The sequence below is a fragment of the Bidens hawaiensis genome, unplaced genomic scaffold, assembly GCF_021521415.1.
Source record: "Bidens hawaiensis isolate Kalapana, Puna unplaced genomic scaffold, B.hawaiensis_p1.1 tig00073302_1, whole genome shotgun sequence".
In the NCBI taxonomy this organism is placed as follows: domain Eukaryota; kingdom Viridiplantae; phylum Streptophyta; class Magnoliopsida; order Asterales; family Asteraceae; genus Bidens; species Bidens hawaiensis.
In genome coordinates, this window is record NW_027502760.1 from 21,506 (window position 1) to 40,088 (window position 18,583).

At 38.4% G+C, this 18,583-nt stretch overlaps 2 protein-coding genes across 2 annotated transcripts; both read right to left on the reverse strand.

Moving 5' to 3' along the window:
- Window positions 1–201: 201 nt before the first annotated feature.
- LOC143606162 (protein FATTY ACID EXPORT 1, chloroplastic-like) lies at window positions 202–1,298 on the reverse strand. Its single transcript, XM_077082022.1, has 4 exons — window positions 1,284–1,298; window positions 602–929; window positions 365–532; window positions 202–275 (listed from the first exon to the last, which is right to left on the reverse strand). Exons 1-4 carry the CDS (start codon window positions 1,296–1,298, stop codon window positions 202–204), a joined length of 585 nt encoding a protein of 194 aa, XP_076938137.1.
- Window positions 1,299–6,225: 4,927 nt separating this feature from the next.
- LOC143606163 (vesicle transport protein GOT1-like) lies at window positions 6,226–8,588 on the reverse strand. Its single transcript, XM_077082023.1, has 6 exons — window positions 8,567–8,588; window positions 8,328–8,419; window positions 8,134–8,214; window positions 7,585–7,682; window positions 7,412–7,493; window positions 6,226–6,648 (listed from the first exon to the last, which is right to left on the reverse strand). The coding sequence occupies exons 1-6, from the start codon at window positions 8,586–8,588 to the stop codon at window positions 6,610–6,612; spliced, it is 414 nt and encodes a 137-aa protein (XP_076938138.1). The 3' UTR covers window positions 6,226–6,609.
- Window positions 8,589–18,583: the final 9,995 nt, after the last annotated feature.

Below are 18,583 nucleotides of genomic sequence, written 5' to 3' on the forward strand. Positions count from 1 at the left end.
AGAAAATAAAAATAAGCAAATATGTATAATGAAAATAGTTGTATTATGAATTTGCAGTTATATTAATGTTCTTCATAAATAAGCTAATAACTTGTACCTTATGACAATATTAAATCATGTCGGTAATATTTTCTTCGTCTGCACAACAAATACAATTGAATTAGAAAACCACATTCGCCTTTTATTTTGTCAATTTCATCATTAAACGATTGGCGAGTAAAACATTACTAATGAGTAGGTCTTCATGTTTTTCCAAAGGAGAGCAGCAGCAATTCCTGCCAAGTTAAAGCAAAATAATGTAAATTTAATGATGATATAAATTCTAGCAACAAAATATATATTCGGTTTGACGTTTATCGTGTACCTGCTTGTCCAAGTATGAATGGAAAGCTAGAATGACCTTGTCCCCAAACCTTCAAACTTAAAATGCTAAGTGCCAGCAAAACACCACCATAAAGTCCACCAGATATCAAACTATTCAAATTCCTTGTGAACAGAAAACCAACAACACCCCCACCGAAAACAATCCCACCTGAAATAACAACAATACATGTTTAAAGAATGTTACATGAATCTTTGCAAATGAAACATTGAAACTTGCCATAAGGAATCCCAAAACAAAAGTCATGAATCTTTTCTGCTCTTTTTGGCTCCGTGTCAACATGCTGTGTCGGTTCTGAATCGACGTCTTTTCCATTGACATATTCTTCTACGTTTGAGTCTGGTTTCTGTAGTAAATCATTATCTGATTTTGATGCTTTTGTTGTGTACTTTAAACCTGATTTGCTACCTGAACCGAATGCTTTTATTGCATGTCCATCACCGTTTATAGCAGTTTGTAATTGTAAAGTAACAATTGAAATAATACTTGTTAGAATAACTGCCAGATATTCATCACTAGTTATATTAATGAAAATAGCATTGCAGCACTGCACAAAAACAAATAGCAAACTGATTTTTAACAAATAAACATCACCAGTTATATTAATGTTCTTCATATACAACCTAATAACTTGTACCTTATGACAATATTAATAATATTTTCTTCGTCTGCACAACAAATACAATTGAATTAGAAAACCTCATTCGCTTTTTATTTTGTCAATTTCATCATTAAACGATTGGCAAGTAAAACATTACTAATGAGCAGGTCTGCATGTTCTTCCAAAGGGCTTATCTGAATTTGCAGAGTGTTAGATTTTTCGTTTGCTATTCATAGAAATCTAGCAAGTTAATTATTTTTAGTTTATTACTTTGAAATAGTTAAACAACCTCCCTAATACCAATAAAATATTCATAGATTTATTGTTTTTTTAGTGAATTTGACAATTTGCTATGTATGATCAAATACTTCGTGATCAAATACTCCGTATAATTCATGTTGTGCGAGCTAGACAATTGCAAGCAGTTGGCTTAATTTGCTTATTGCTAGCTTTCATTACACGAAATAGATTGTCTACCAAAAAGCATGCTAATATACCTACTAGAGATGTAATTTTACAACGACGATATGTACGAGAAGAGATGCTACATGACCTTTCAAACAGCGGTAAATGCCTTGAACTCATTCGTATGAATGAGAGGGCTTATATGAAATTGTGCAATATCTTAAAGCATGACGGTGGGCTTCAACCTACTCAACGAATGTCTGTTGAAGAGCAAGTTGCAAGATTTTTGCATATTGTAGGTAATGACATGAGAAATAGATTAGCCTCTTGGATATAGCGTCGTTCTAGATCAACAGCCAGTCGGTGCTTCCATAGAGTTCTACGAGCAATTATATCGTTAGAAAGTCATTATATTCAACAACCTAATGGTGATATTGTCCCGAAAGAAATTCAAGAGAAAACGAGATTTTATCCTTTTTTCAAGGATTGCATACGGGCACATGTTCGTGTCAAAGTGCCAAAACAAAGACGCCGCCAGATACCGTGGTCGTAAAGGATACCCGACAATAAATGTATTGGCAGCTTGTACATTTGACTTGAAGTTTACCTATATTTTAACTGGTTGGGAGGGGACTGCATCAGACTCGAGAATTATAAAGAATGCACTTAGTAGAGATGATAAACTAATAATTCCTGCGGGTAATTTCTCAAAACCAAATTTACTCAATTGTTATAATATTCTAAAGTAATACTAATCACAATTTAATTATAGGTAAATATTGCTTAGTAGATGCGGGTTTGCCTCATACAAGCTCACTAATGACGCCATATAGAGGTGTTAGGTATCACTTGAAAGAGTATTCCACTCGTGCCCCTGAGAACTCAAAGGAGTTGTCCAACCTTCTTCATGCATCATTACGTAACGCAATTGAACGAGCATTCGGTGTCCTAAAAAAGAGGTTTCCTATCATTAGAAGTACAAGCCGAACCATTTTACTCTTGTCAAACACAGTCAGACATATTTTTGGCATGTTGTATTTTACACAACTTTTTACTAGAGAAAGATCTTGAAGATGAAGTCTTACATGAGGTATTAAATGGACCGACAGAGGAAGAACGTCATAGTACTAGAGGCATACGAGAGAGTAATACTGAAGCAGACCAATTAAGGAACTCAATTGCAAATCAAATGTGGACTTACTATTTGATGTTACAAGAAGATGAAATAGATATTTCAAATTAGTTTATAGAATAGTGTTCGTGTTGACAATGTATTGATTGGTGTTTGAAATTATTGGTGTTATTTGTTTTTTTTATTATTAATTACTATTAAATTTATCAATTGCAAGTTTTTAATTGTTCTTTGCAAGTTTTTTTTACCAATTCTAACAATGTATTCTTTTTAAATTTAATTATTAACTAATATTACTTTTACCAGTTGCAAGTCATCATGAGCAAACATGACGCCAATGAAAATTCCATTGAGAAAGAAAACATGATCTGGACAGAAACTATGGATAATGCGTTCATACAATCCATGATAACGCAGCAGATCAGTGGTTATAGGATTGGTGGAAATTTTACTACACAAGCATACAAAAATATGGTTACGGAGCTTAGCACAACTCTTCAAATGAAATTTATCAAAAGTCATTTGAAGAATCGTTTAAAAACATTAAAAAGTCGTTTTTCTGCCTGGTATGATATGCTTAACGGAACGTCATTAAGTGGGTTCTCATGGAATCCTGAAACTCAGCTAATTGAAGCGGAGGATGAAGTCTGGAAAAAACTAATAGAGGTAAATGTTTTAATTATTTACTTGAATATTTCCATCATTGTTTATTATACTGATTCTCTTTCGTTTGTTAAATAGTCAAAGCCAAAAGCTGCAACGTTGAAGACGAAGAAAGTCACAAACTATCATGAACTTTTTGATTTATTTGGAAAGGATAGGGCATCCGGTGCACAAGCTGAATTCTTAGCTGATTGCAAAAGGATGATGACAATAACATCAAAACACCACCAGAACTAGATGAATTCTTAGCTGCCAATGATGTAATTCTTGAGAGCCAATACAATATTGATGATGATGTTCATGTGGTTGATCTTACGTCTTCTCTACCCGAGCAATCTTCAAGTGCAAAGAAATATAAGAGTAGAAAAAGAAAAGCCGAACAAGAAGATGATGGTTTAGCCACAATGATTATGAATGGTGTTGGCAGTGTGGCTAATGCTCTTGCCGAAGGTAATAAAATTATTCAGGAGAGCAATAAAATACTTGAAAGGGTTAATCATCGCGAGTTCACGGGGGATGAAATTATTAAAGAATTGGAACCGATGGTTTTGGGACCTGATGAAATAGCACTGGCTTTCAATTATTTGGTGGAGAATCAAGCTAAAGCAAGATCATTATTTAGTTGTTCTCCTAATATGCGGTTGCGTTTATTGAAAGGTATGATGAATTTAAGTAATTAACGGAGTTAATAATGCATTTATCTAGTAAAGTTTATGATTTTGTTTGGTAATTTAGTACGTTTATGACTTTTTTATTTCTTTCTTGTTTATTTGACTTTTTGTTCATGGATCTTGAAAGCAATTAATGGTTAAAGGATTATTTTTGTTAATAGTTTTGTGCTTATTTGGTTATATTGTCTACTTTAATATACTTTGTCATTGTTGTATTTGTTAACCATAAGATTTGTGTTGAAGGGTAGTTTGGGAATTTATGATAATATGAAGTATTTGAAACCACATGTCAAATTTAAGTCAAAATTGTGCACATGAAATAAGTAGACTTTGGTATGATCAGAGAGTGGACTTTGGTATTAGACATAGCAGCTACAACACATCTTGAGTTGCATAGCACGTTTATCAGTTCATTTCAGCACAGTTCAGGACAAAAACAGTTCGTTTCAGCAATTTTAGGTTTGTTTCAGCAAAATTTTTCAGCACGTTTAAGCAAAAATCAGCAAATTCTGCTCGTTTCAGCACAAAAACAGTATGTTTTCACTTTTCAGCAACGAGTCAGCAGTTTCGGCACGTTTTTTGCCTGTTTAAGCACGTGACATGTCTTTTAACAATAAAATTCAGGACCGAAAACAGTTTATTTTGGCCCGTTTGAGCACTTAAAACGGTAAATTCAGCACGTCAGCATGTTCCATAAAATGACCGGAACACCCTCGTAACCAAACAAATGAGTATCATTCCTGCTTGTTGAAGCTTCTGAACTTCTTCTTGACTCTTGCGATATTTCACAACAGCCCATATCATAAAGTTCTTTTGCCAACTTTTGATGGAGATATCATTCCTTCAACCGGGCATCCAATACCCACGAACACGGATATTGAGCTTTGTAGCAGCATGAACAACAGCCCGATAACGAGACAAACTTTGGTCAATGGTACAATTAATGTTTGACTTTGAGAAGGACTCAGATGCAGATGCAGATGCAAAAACAGCTATATCCTCTGCACCAGCAACTTCAAAATCATAGTTAAACTCATAAGTTCCATCTGTTTGTGTTGGCAAAATTAATAATCTTTTAAATTTCAAGAAAGATCATGCAGCTTCAACTTAGGTACCAGTACAGGTAAGCTTTTAGTATCCAAGTTATTTAATGCTTCAATAACCTTTGTTGAATCAGCCAGCTTTAGGAAAATATATAGAAACCTTCAAATGTTATCAAATGTATTTTTTATTTTAGTTTTACTTAAAGGGTATAATAGTATAATTATAATTTTCTTTCTTTTCCTTCCAACTCGGGAACACATAAAATATTTAAAATCCTTTATTTTCCCTTCCTTTCCTTTAAACTCGGGAACACAAAAAAAACATTTTCATCTCATTTCTTTTCTTTCCTAATTTCCTTCCCCTCCCCTCCCCTCGTTAAATGAGACTTTGGAACACAGTGTAATTATGCATTTCATTCTCATATGTTACCAAACAAGAAAAATGAATGGTAATGATTCATTTCATTCCATTATTCATTCTATTACTTCTCTCATTCCATTTCCTCTTTATTTCATTACTTCCAACCAAACATATCAACCTTTAAAGCCATTCAAAAATAAGTTTGTGAATAGCATATTAATTCCTAATTTCGCAATGTAGAAACTTCTAGTCTATTCCAAGCTGAAGTTAAATAATTTTTTTTAATTAATGATAAAAAAAACCATCATCATCATCATCATCATCATCATCGTACTCAGTATATCCCACCAATAGCAAAGCTATAGTAGGGTCTGAGGAGGGTAAGATGTAGACAGCCTTACCTCTACCCCATAAGGATAGAGAGGCTGCTTCCGGTGAGACCCCCGGCTCGATAGTAGTTTTGCATCAAGCCTTTGACATAAGGCACATAGCACTCAATCATCGGGACACCGGCTGATCGGTGCATGTACCCTTGTCTTTCGGCTATCAACGCCACTACATGATGCCTGATTAACCGTCCGTCACTTTTAACGTTATTTTCACGAGATTAGTAAAATAACGTCAAAATTAGTGCAATTTCACTTTTGCCCACCCGAGGGTTCACACATATATACATCATATGTGCGCACCGCAAGCAGGGCTATAATGATAAAAAAAATGTTAGTTAATTTTGAAGTACGCTTTATACCTCAAATAAGGTTAAATCACTATTCGGGTATTTCACTATACTCATCTGTATTCGTTTTAGATACATCATCTTACCTCGTTTACGAAGCTCTCGTCATAGAACAAGTAACCCATAAATGATCAGTTATATAGACTATAGTTTATATACACATAATGTAAAAAGTTTGTAACATATTTCCCATAGTAATGACATAATATTTCAACAATTAATATGTTATAGAGCCCTTTGGAAGTCAGAATATTATCGTGCACTGATTTGATTTTGTTAAATATGGAAATGTTTTAAGTGATAGGAAACATGGTGCCATTGTATTATGCAACTTTTGACATGACATGACCTAACCGAAAATCACCTATCAATGTTCCATCGGGTTGTCAGGTGAAGATTCACAAAACAGATAGAAACAATCTAACAATGAACCGAATGCATACACAGTTAAACGTGCAACATGAAACCAGCAATAAGATTCTCTATTTCTGTAACCAACTTAACAAAAAGAAAAGGTAAAGTTATCCTAGAGATGTTAATCTGAACCTGGAACACTTTGTCCGACACGCGATTGCAAGTATGATCGGTCTCTGCTGTTTCATTGGTTGGTTCAGCTTATACAGGCACCCTTTTGCCACGGTTGCGGTCAAAGAACTGTCAACAACATATATTTTATAAGTATACAACACAAGATAACTGAATAATGTTCACATTAATTCATTTATGCGTGTTTTTCATGGCTTAACTGAAGAAAAGCAGTGAGTGTTCACATTACAGTATTAAATTTTCAATCAATGGCGCAAAAAGCGGACCACGTTCAGGCATTTAACTCGAGAACTAAAAACTTGTAACATTTTCGATCAATGGTCCTATGGTGTTGTTTTATAACAACTAAAGCTAGAGTTGTTACATTAACAAATGATGACAAAAACTACATACGAAGAACCTAGTTTGGTGTCTAGAAGATATTTACAAAACGAGTCAATACATCAATATGTCGTAGTCTCTTGAATATATTAGTATAAGATCAGTGACTTAAGATAGTATCTAATTACATCTACGTGATTATGAAACAAACACGGTGATTTGCAAACTAAATACATTGTGTTATAGTTTGTCTTATTACTTTAGATTTGTAGGCATTGTCGCATTGAGATATTAATTTTACTGAAAGGTAATAGCAATTTATCTTTTAGCCAAAACTGTTTCAACTGCATAGGCCGTGCCTAGAGTTCTTAAGTTCACTATACCAGAATCTAATCTATTAAGGTTTTTGTTACAAATGCACTTTAGACAGAATATCACAGTGGCATTTGTGCAATATATTGTACTTTAATTTAATTTCTTAGTAGATGATGCTAAGGAAGCAATAAAATATCAATAATACCAATAATTACAAGATCAGAAACGCACATACCGATCTAATAAACGGCTGTTGAAACACCCATCCAATAACAGGTATCTTCTGCACAAAAACAGCTAGTGTCGGCCAGAAGCCACTGAACAAAGAACATTAAAAGTAACTCATAACAAGTACCACAAGCAGTATAAAAGTATTTCATCTCATGAAGTGCAACACATTGAACAAACCTGAACAGTATAATGAACCCATAAGTTTCTATGGCCATTCCTATTACAGGCCAACCAATGATCACAAAGAAGAATCCAACACCAAAAGAAATTGTCCCCTGAGCAAAATTTAGAAAAGTAATCTATAAGAATTCGAAATGAAACCGAATCCCAAATACAAAATAACTAATAAGAGGAAATATATATACACATACCAGCTTGAGACCCGTGTACTAGACGAGTTTTACAGCAAAAGGATAACACATAATAATTAAGTAAATGAAAAGATATACCCAATGAATCAAAAACATATACGATTAAAATATCATTTACTATTACTAGAATCATGTTTTGCATATCTTGGATCCATTTAAGGTTATAAAATATGAGATAATTATAGATTTCAAATATTTGCAAATAAAAGGAATTAAATATTAAATTAACACTTGTTTAAAAAAGGTGAGGTTGAAGACAAGTGGCAAAACCTGTAGTTTTTATTAGAGAGTATAGATATAGATGTATACGTGTGTGTGTGTAGAAAGAGAGAGAGAATAAGAGAGCATTTAAAACCTTTAAGTTGTTACGTTTAGTGAAGAATTGCAAAGACGAGTTGATCCCAATGGTCATTATCACCCCTGAGATGAACAGGATCTGGTTGAGTACCCCCAGAGAAGAGCTTCTATGTTAGAAGTAGTCCTCGGCGATAAGCAAAAACATATGCATAAAGCAAATAAATACAATGGATAGAAGTGAAAAAAACAAACATTTCCAATGGCAAGCAGCCCCTTGTCAAAGAACATCATAATCCCCAGAAATGAGAAAAAGACACCAAATCCAGTTAATCCCAGTCCAATCTCTGTTGCATTAGAAACCAAATAAATTTAAATTTCTTCATCAAGGAACATGAACAAGGCCCTTTGTTTACAACCCTAACTAAATGTAACTGAATGAATGTATGTATAATAATAAATAGCGGTTGAATTGAATTGAATTGAAGACTCACTTTTCCAGTCATTCACCTCCATGATGCTTTACAAAATAATTTTCTCTAAGACCTGCCTGATCTTCAAAACCTAAACTTAAATCAACAAGTGATTAGGTCAGACTAACGGAGTATTGAATCGAATAAATAAACAGTAAGCATGTGAGGTAGATGAGTGTAGCTGTTACGGGTGAGAGAAAGGAGGAACCTGTGTTATGGCGGATTTGGGGATTAGCTGTCTGCGTAAGCTTCTGTTTTCAATTTAACCCGACTCGTCCACAACTTTGGACCTAGTTTTAACACCACATTTTTATTTTTATTTCTATTTCTTCCCACAAACTAGCCACCACAAGAATCGTAGCTTCCTCATGAATAAACTTATTTCGTTTCTTCCAAATACATCATCATATTGTAATCAAACAAACCACATATCTTTTTCAATTAAATTAAAATTTGTCAACACAAACTTACTCTAACAAAAAGTTTTAGTCATTTGTAGTGGGAAATTGAATATTGAAGAAATATGATTTCGGATCAGGGCATGATTCTAAAATAACCAAAGTGTTATAAAGGAAAAACGCCAGAGGAAGAACATATCCGCGGGCTTACACCTGAACAAACATGTCCAAAACGCCACGCAGAGGAAGGTACAATCGAGACCTCTGTCTTGTCCAGGAAAAGCACCAACATGGTAGGGACACTTGTACAATGGGTAGGCGTGGAGCCAATGCTACAACCAGGCAAAAGAGAAAATGGTAATGACAGTGCTCCTCTCACAAAACAACATCAACGATCTCCACTATAGAAGGAACAGACTGAATATTCCCTTGACATGTGGCCCAATAAACCTTCCATTACACCATACTCCTTAGGTATAAATAGGAGACTCCACCAACGGTAAAGGATCCCAAACTCACTCTCTCCAATGTCGGCCCTATTGTTGTCACGCCTTAACCTACGGCGGAAATGCCGGGGCGTGAACTGATTGCCAACAACTCTCAAGGTACTATTATGCAATATTATAAGTTTCAATATCTATTAAATAAATTTAAAATGAAACAAATATTCATACAATATCCAAACCAACAAAAGTGCATCAACAATCAAAATTCATAAATAATATTTCTCGTTAATTTTTCTTTTAGTATAAATCCTTAAGTGATCTTGTACTTCAGCTACTTCACATCAAACGGTAACCTTCACATCAAACGGTAACCTGAATATGCGTTGAAAATAAAGTAGTTTTGTCAACACAAGGTTTAGTGATCAAAACATCAGTTTAAACGTACATATAGTATATATAAAAATAAGTAATGCAATAAGTCATATGAGAATATCAAATTAACCAAATGAGCAAGTATAACTGAGATGTCGAGATTATGTTGGACCTCTCCGAATGCGGTTTACGTAAAGCAAATAAGCACATAACAAGTATGGTATAAAATTCGTTAGCACATAAGACAATAGTTGCAGTTTTGTGTATAAGTATATATATGAGAAATATAATTTACGCATATGTCCCTAAAACATGGAAAACAAGTAAAAATACGGGGAATGTGGTACTCACCTCAATAGACGAACAAGAGTGAATAGATAATGAGAAAGCGAGAAAGTCATGTGCGAACATTAAAGCCTAATGAGAAATAAGAGCAAACGGATACGCTAGGTAAAGAATAATATCGATTACAACAACTCGATAACCATTAATAAGTTAGTATAAAACAAAATAATATACTATTATACATAAAAATTATATAAAATAATTAGTTAAAATTAATAAAAACCTAACTTGATAAAGATTACTTTATAAAATCAATCTACTTTATATATATATATATATATATATATATATTAAAACATTCGTGTCTAAGTATAATTTATATATATATATATACACACACACATGTATGTGCCTTTAAGCATATAGGAGAACGAAACGAGAGTTAAACGAGCATTATAACGTTGGTTTTTAATAAATTAATTTATTTAATTGTTATTATTATTATTGTACTTAAAAAATGATTTTAATAAATATTTACCAAAAATTAAAGAAAAACGGGATGACAAAATATAATGATAGTAAACATATAATAATATAGAATTAATCTTCTCAATAAACACGAATTTTAAGAAAATAATCGAACCTCGAAATTGATTGAGTTTTAAAAGGAAAAAAATTATTAATTTGAAAACCCACGTTGTTATAGTCTCCCATACTTTAGGGAATTTCGTCTCGAATTTAAAGAAAACTATGACAACACCATTAAACTTTTAGAAAAAAGTAAAAATTTTAAATATGATCCAAAATTAATCCTAGTACAGAACCTTGAATAGTTGAACAACGCTTCAAATGAAAATCCTATAAGGGCACTTATATATAGGATGTACCAGCGACATATCACCATGTCCTTATCATCTTTACATTTGTCCCGTTATCCTAACTACCTTCGATTCTATATTATGACACACAATCTTATGCATCATGATTTCAATGCAAGGACAACGATAATTATGTTCCTATAACAAACCACAAAATAAATGAAAGGAGAAAGTAAGGAAATGAAAGGAGAAAATTCCATCCCACATTGGTGGAGAAAAGAAATGGAGAAGCTTCCACCATGGTATAAATAAGAGTGTAAGTCCTTGTCCCAAATCGCTAGATTATAAAACTAGAGAGTTCTTTATAAGAAAGAAAACTCATAAGTTAATGTTCTTATAAGATAAATCACACCTAGTGGTCCTGACAGAGGGTGCGAAGAACCCGAACGTGCACGTGCACGGGCTCGGACAACACTTCGCACGCTCGCATCGCAGCGAGCCTTAAGGGCCGCCTTAGTATTTTTGTGGAAAATTAAGATTTTTCATAATCCACCCATAGCGATACGCGATGGGTTTAGATTAGCCTCATCGCGTTACGCGATGACGTGTAAAGATTATCCAGAAACATTGAGGCGTAGCGATACGCGATGACCTATTAAGGTAACAAACACATCGCGTACCGCGACGTGGAGGTTACGCAGACGAGACACGTCGCATGCTACGTGGCGTGTCACGTAGCATGCCTAGGTGTCACACCCGGCCCTAAACGGCGGAAACAGCCGGGTGCGCGCGAGTGGGAATTGATAATCAAGCACGGGTCATTGCAAACATTCAAATAAATTTTCCATTGCGCATGAAATGTCTAGTACAAAATACATTACATTGTTTAGAATTACATATAAAAACATCCACATATGAAAAACGTTGAAGATTTCCGCGCCATATCCCCTTACACGGCGGGAACAACCACGCGTGTGGAAGGGATAGAACTAAAATCTTCCAAAAACCATTTTTATAGATGTTCTGCGTGAAGTGCTCTATGTGTGACTCCTTGCGCTACTAATTATCACCTGAAAGACACGTAAAAACATTTGAATCAGTATAAACTGAGTGAGTTCACAAGTTTTGGTGACTTGATAAATCATATTGCATCATATCCTTGATAAAACCATATTGAAACATATTTCTGATAACCATTAAAACATATGCTTGATAAAACCGTCCCGAGGGTTACGCGCGGACATTTCTGAAAACCGTGCTCGTCCATGCAAAGTGGCGCTGCCACTACGAGCTAAAACAATACCGTCCCGCGGGTTACGCGCGGACGTTGTGCTCGGAAAACTAGGCGCTCGTCCATGCAAAGAGGTTCGACCCCTACGAGCGGGCTTTGCAGCCAGTAGTACTACCCCATGACCATACTAGGCACTCATCTATGCAAAGAGGTGCGACCCCTACGAGCGGGTTGATCAAACACAGTAGTCCCTACCCTTAGAGTTCCATTGACGAAGTGATCACTTTCTAAATCTTGCACACTCACATTGAAAACCAAGATAAACACCATGAACAGATAATCGTTTGCATTGCTTGTAAATATACCATGATAAAACATAATTTAAACACGTGTCCCTCGCCCCGAACACAGTTTAAAAACAGTGAAAATAGGGGCTGTGAGACTCACCTGTGATTCTTGTTAAGTGATGGTTTAGAGAGAGATTAAACGAGATTCGGGTTTCCTGATGTTAGCCTCGAAATTGGAAGTCTAGAATATGTTTAAATAACAAGAAATATGTGTATTAAGACCAAGTAATCGAAGAATATAAGGGCTGGTCAGAAAAGTAAATCTCAAGACTAAAGTTTCGGCTTACCTAGCGATGGAACTGGAAACGGATGCTTGGGAGATGGTTAGTGCAGATTTACAGGTTTAAGAGAGGAGTTTGAAGTGTGTTTGTGTGATATTTTTATTCAAGAATTGATACTTATTTATAGGCAAATTCAAGGGAACACAATCCCTTGATTTAGGGGATTGAAATCTTATCATATTGGGTGTAATGATGACAAGGTATGGGGTTTATTATTATTTCTTTTAGGGATGGGGGTGATGGTCCTAGGGAGTGGTTATAAAGATTCTGATGGATTTGACAGTACATGCAGGACTGTGGTTGGTGAGAGTAGGTGCGGCTGACAGCTGACATTTCGTGTTACAGTATACTTTTCCTGGTACTGTTGTCAGTGTGCAGTCAAAAGGTAAAAATCTCTGAAACACGCAATTGGTTCTTTCTGGGCGGGGGTAATCCCCTTTCATCTGAAGAATAGACTAAGTGTTTTGTGCGTGTAGCCTTGCGCGTATAGCCTTCTGCGTGAAGGCCATTTCTTTGAACGTTGTGGGTCCGGCGGCTCCAGTTGGTCTTCGCGCAAGCGTCCTTGTAACGAATCCTGCGCGTATCACTGCGCAGGCGTCCTTATAAGGAATCCTGCGAGTCCATCTGGCTCTGCTGGAACCAGCGTTCTCAGAGTTTATTAACAGGGTGAACTTTTGGATATAAGCGAGAAGGTGGTTGGTTTCTGTGCAGACGTTCATGCGTAAAGGGTTTAGTTTTAAGGTGTCCCGCGAGGATTCTTCCCGCAGGTGTCGCACATAACTCCTTTTTATTTGATGCGGGTAGGTGCGTAACCTTCTCGTAGTCAGGGACGTTGAGTTTCATTTGTAGATTCTCCATGAGGTCTTGGTATTTCAACATAGTGATCAGTTATGTTGAAGTCAATTCCATCTTGGAGCTTCAAACAAACTAGCTCTCAATGTTCCCGCCATGCGGGGAGGTTAGTTCCTTTTTTCCGCGCGCGCATAAATGATTTGATTATTGAAGAGGTATGCACCCGCCTTAGCATCAAGCGAGGCGGCTAACCCATTAGACAAACGACATGAAATTAAGTTATGAAAACACAAAACCTGTGCGCGTGGCGCACATAACATATGCCCGCGCTGATCCTAACATGGCGCGCATCGCATCCGCGCATGGCGCATATAACATATGCCCGCGCTGATCCTAACATGGCGCGCATCGCATCCGCGCATGGCGCATATAACATATGCCCGCGCTGATAATGGCGCGCATAACATTCACAATCTCCTAATAATTAGGTTGGTTACTTGGTTTATGGGATTGGGAAATTACCGGGTGTCACATTCTCCCCCTGTTAGGAGAATTTCGTCCCGAAATTTAGGAGGTGTCGCTGGTAGGAGCTATTCTTTGGAAGAGGTATGGGTACTTTTTGCGCATTTGGTCTTCTCTTTCCCAAGTGAATTCAGGTCCACACTTTGAGTTCCATTGAACCTTTACTAACTTGATTCAGCTTCTTCGCAACTTTTGTTCTTTCCAATCGGTTACTGCTATAGGCTCTTCCACGAAGTGTAGCTGTTTGTCGATATGAACCTCGTCCAATGGTAAAATTAACGTTTCATCAGATAAGCACTTCTTGAGGTTGGATAAATGAAACGTGTCGTGAACTCCACTAAGTTCGGCGGGTAAATGGAGTTTATAAGCAACTGGACCCATCCTTTCCAGGATCTCAAATGGTCCGATGTATCGCGGATTTAACTTTCCTCGCTTGCCGAAACGGGGGACTCCCTTCCATGGAGAGACTTTCAAAAGTACTCTATCCCCTACTTGAAATTCCAACGGTTTTCTTCTCACATCTGCATAGCTTTTCTGTCTGTCGCGCGCTGCCTTAAGGCGATCCCGTATCTGGAAAATTTTGTCCGTCGTTTCTTGGATCAATTCTGGACCAGTCATTTGCTTGTCACCCACTTCAGCCCAACACAGTGGGGACCTACACTTGCGCCCATACAAGGCTTCAAATGGCGCAGCCTTGAGGCTTGTGTGATAACTGTTATTGTATGAAAATTCAACCAATGGGAGATGAGTATCCCAGCTACCCCCGAAATCGATTGCGCACGCGCGCAACATATCTTCTAATGTTTGAATGGTTCGCTCGCTTTGTCCATCTGTTTGGGGATGATAAGCCGTACTCATGTCAAGACGAGTACCTAAAGCCCCTTGTAACGATCTCCAAAATCTTGAGGTGAAACGACTATCTCTATCAGAAATGATGGATACCGGAACTCCGTGTTTTGAAACTACTTCTCGAATATACAATCGGGCTAACTTTTCCATCTTATCGGTTTCCTTGATCGGTAGGAAGTGTGCTGACTTAGTTAGCCGGTCTACAATAACCCAAATCGTGTTGTAACCCCCAGGTGTCCTTGGCAGTTTGGTAATGAAGTCCATGGAGATTTGTTCCCACTTTCACATGGGAATTTCTGGCTGTTGAAGCAACCCCGACGGTTTCTGGTATTCAGCCTTCACCTTCGAACACGTCAGGCACTTACTGACATACGTCGCGATGTCGCCCTTAAGATTGGGCCACCAATACAGCGCTTTAACATCTTGGTACATCTTGTCTGCGCCAGAATGTACGGAATACCGCGTTTTGTGAGCTTCGTTTAACACTTGCTCGCGCAATCCTCCCTTGAGAGGGACCCATATGCGGTTAGCAAAATATCGAGTGTCGTTCTCTTTGAGCTCCAAATTCTTAATCATACCCCCAAGGGATTCGTTCTTGACAAACTCTGATTTCAAGGCTTCTTGTTGAGCTTCTCGGATGCGGGTAGTGAGGTCTGCGCGAATGGTCAATCTTAGAGCCTTAACTCGTAGCGTCTTTGCTCGCTCTTTCCTACTTAAAGCGTCTGCTACCACATTCGCCTTTCCAGGATGATACTTTATTTCACAATCATAATCATTCAATAATTCAACCCATCTTCGTTGCCTCATGTTTAAATCCTTTTGATCAAATATATGTTGAAGGCTCTTGTGATCCGTAAAAATCAAACACTTTGTACCATAAAGATAATGGCGCCAAATCTTTAGCGCGAAAACAACTGCTCCAAGTTCCAGATCATGCGTTGTATAATTCCTTTCATTGGCCTTGAGTTGACGAGAGGCATACGCTATGACTTTGTTTCTCTGCATAAGGACACATCCGAGTCCTTGATGTGAAGCGTCGCAGTAGACGACGATGTCGTCCGTCCCCTCGGGTAGCGACAAAATTGGCGCACTACATAACTTTTGCTTTAACATTTGAAACGCTGCTTCCTGGTTTTCGCCCCAATCAAACTTCTTATCTTTCTGAGTTAGCGCAGTCAGAGGTAAAGCTATCTTGGAGAAGTTCTCAATGAAACGTCGATAGTAGCCAGCTAGTCCTAGGAATTGCCTCACCTCAGTTGGTGTTTTTGGCGCTTCCCAATTCTCGATGGCTTTGACCTTGGAAGGATCGACGTGTATTCCTTTCTCATTTACAACGTGACCGAGAAAGTGAACCTCTCTAAGCCAAAACTCACATTTAGAAAACTTTGCATACAACTTTTCTTCCTTCAGCAACTCCAAAATTAATCTCAGATGTTGTTCATGCTCAGCTCTGGTTCGGGAGTAAACCAGAATATCATCTATAAATACAATCACAAACTTATCCAAGTATGGTTTGCACACACGGTTCATCAGATCCATGAATACAGCCGGCGCATTAGTTAGCCCGAAAGGCATCACTAAGAACTCATAATGGCCGTATCTAGTTCGGAAGGCTGTCTTCGGCACGTCTTCCTTATGGACCCTAAGTTGGTGGTAACCTGACCGTAGATCTATCTTCGAGTAATAACTGGATCCCTGCAACTGATCAAATAAGTCGTCAATCCTTGGTAAGGGGTACCGATTCTTGACTGTCAGCTTGTTCAGTTCCCTGTAGTCAATACACATTCTAAATGAACCATCCTCCTTCTTTACAAATAGTACTGGAGCTCCCCAGGGTGAAAAGCTTGGGCGTATGAAGCCCTTATCCAATAGTTCCTGCAACTGATTGGATAGCTCTTGCATCTCGGATGGAGCTAGTCGATAAGGTTCTCGAGCTACTGGTGCAGCTCCTGGAACCAAGTCGATTCGAAACTCGACTTGTCGTGGTGGCGGTAATCCGGGCAGATCTTCAGGGAAAACTTCCGGGAATTCGCGCACCACTGGTAAGTCTTCAATCTTTCGTTCATCTCCTTTCTTCTCTACTACGTGCGCCAGGAAGGCGTAGCATCCTTTCCTCAGGCACTTGCGCGCCTTTAGACACGAAATGAGTTTTGTCGCAACTCCACTTCTTTCCCCTTGAATTACCAAGGTTTCTCCGCTCAACAGTGGGATCCGAACCTACTTCTCATGGCAAATAACTTCCGCGTGGTTCTCGACTAACCAATCCATGCCTACCACAATGTCAAAGCTTCCCAAGTCTATTGGCAATAAGTTAATATTGAATCCGTGACCTCCCATGACCAATACACATTGCTCAGTTCTCTCGTTCGCGCGTATCTGCCTACCATTGGCTAGTTCTATAGTATAAGGCGTGTCTAGCCTACTGGTTGCTAGGCGTAGGGAGTTTTTAAACTCAGTGGATATGAAACTTAGGTCAGCGCCAGTATCAAATAAGACAGATGCAAAATGGTCGTTAAGTAGAAACGTACCGGCTACCACATTCGGTTCTTCTTTTGCTTCGCCCGCGCCGATCACAAAGGCTCTCCCGCGAGCTTGGTTTCTCTTTTGCGGGCAATCCCGACTGAAATGTCCTGGCTTCCCGCATGCGTAGCAGTTGTCGTTTGCCCCAGCTTTCTTATGGCAGTTTATCGCCTTGTGCCCTGGTCTGCTACATTTGGCGCATACGATGCTTGCGCATTCACCCTCGTGGTGATACTTGCATCTGCTGCACCATGGGCGAGGCCCATTGTACCCTTTTCGTGATGGCTCCAGGGCTTGTATCGCGTAAGCCCTTACGCTCTCCTGTTTCTTGAATGGTGGTTGCTTGGAGTCGGTCCCTCGGTGGTGAGAGTTCCATTTTCTCTTGGGGTCAGAGGTTCGCTGCTCGTTCCCGCGCGAGGTCAACATGCCCGCACGGACCGTATCTCTTGTAAGAGTGATGGCCCGCGCCACTGCCTCATCAAAGGTGGGAGGCGCTGCGGCATTGAGCGGAACTCTGATAACATGGGGTAACCCAAAGATATACCCCTCGATCTTTTTCTCCTCCGTGTTCGCCATATCCGGCACCATCTGGCAAAGTTCGTTGAATCGGTTGTTGTAGGCGTCGATATCAGTTCCTATCATGGTGTGGTTCCAAAATTCCTGCTGTAGACTCTGAATTTCGGCGCGAGAGCAGAACTTTTTCATCATCATTTCCTTCAGCTCCTCCCAGGTCTTGTGGAGAGCAACTTCTCGTCTCAATGTTTTCACTTGAAGCTTCCACCTAGACGAGGCCGCTTCTTGAAACATGCAGGTCGCGTAAAGGACCATTTGATTTTCACTACACCCGCTAATGGAGAGAACCGTCTCCATTTTGTCGATCCAGTTGTAGAGCCCAATGGCCCCTTCGGTGCCCTTGAATGGCCAAGGCTTACAGGCCATAAATGTCTTATAGGAGCATCCTTTGTCCAAAGCTCCTGATTCGGGTTCTGGGGTTTCGGTCTCTTGACGACCCTGACTTGATTCGGCCTTGCTGGCCTCATGCGTTGCGATCGCCTGTGCGATTATTTCTGCGAGTTCCTCGGGTGTCATGGTAATTCCCTTGGCTATGGTTGGAGGCATTCTCGTTTTTCTTAAAAGAGAACGAAAATATATCAAACTTAGCGCATGTACCCTGAGC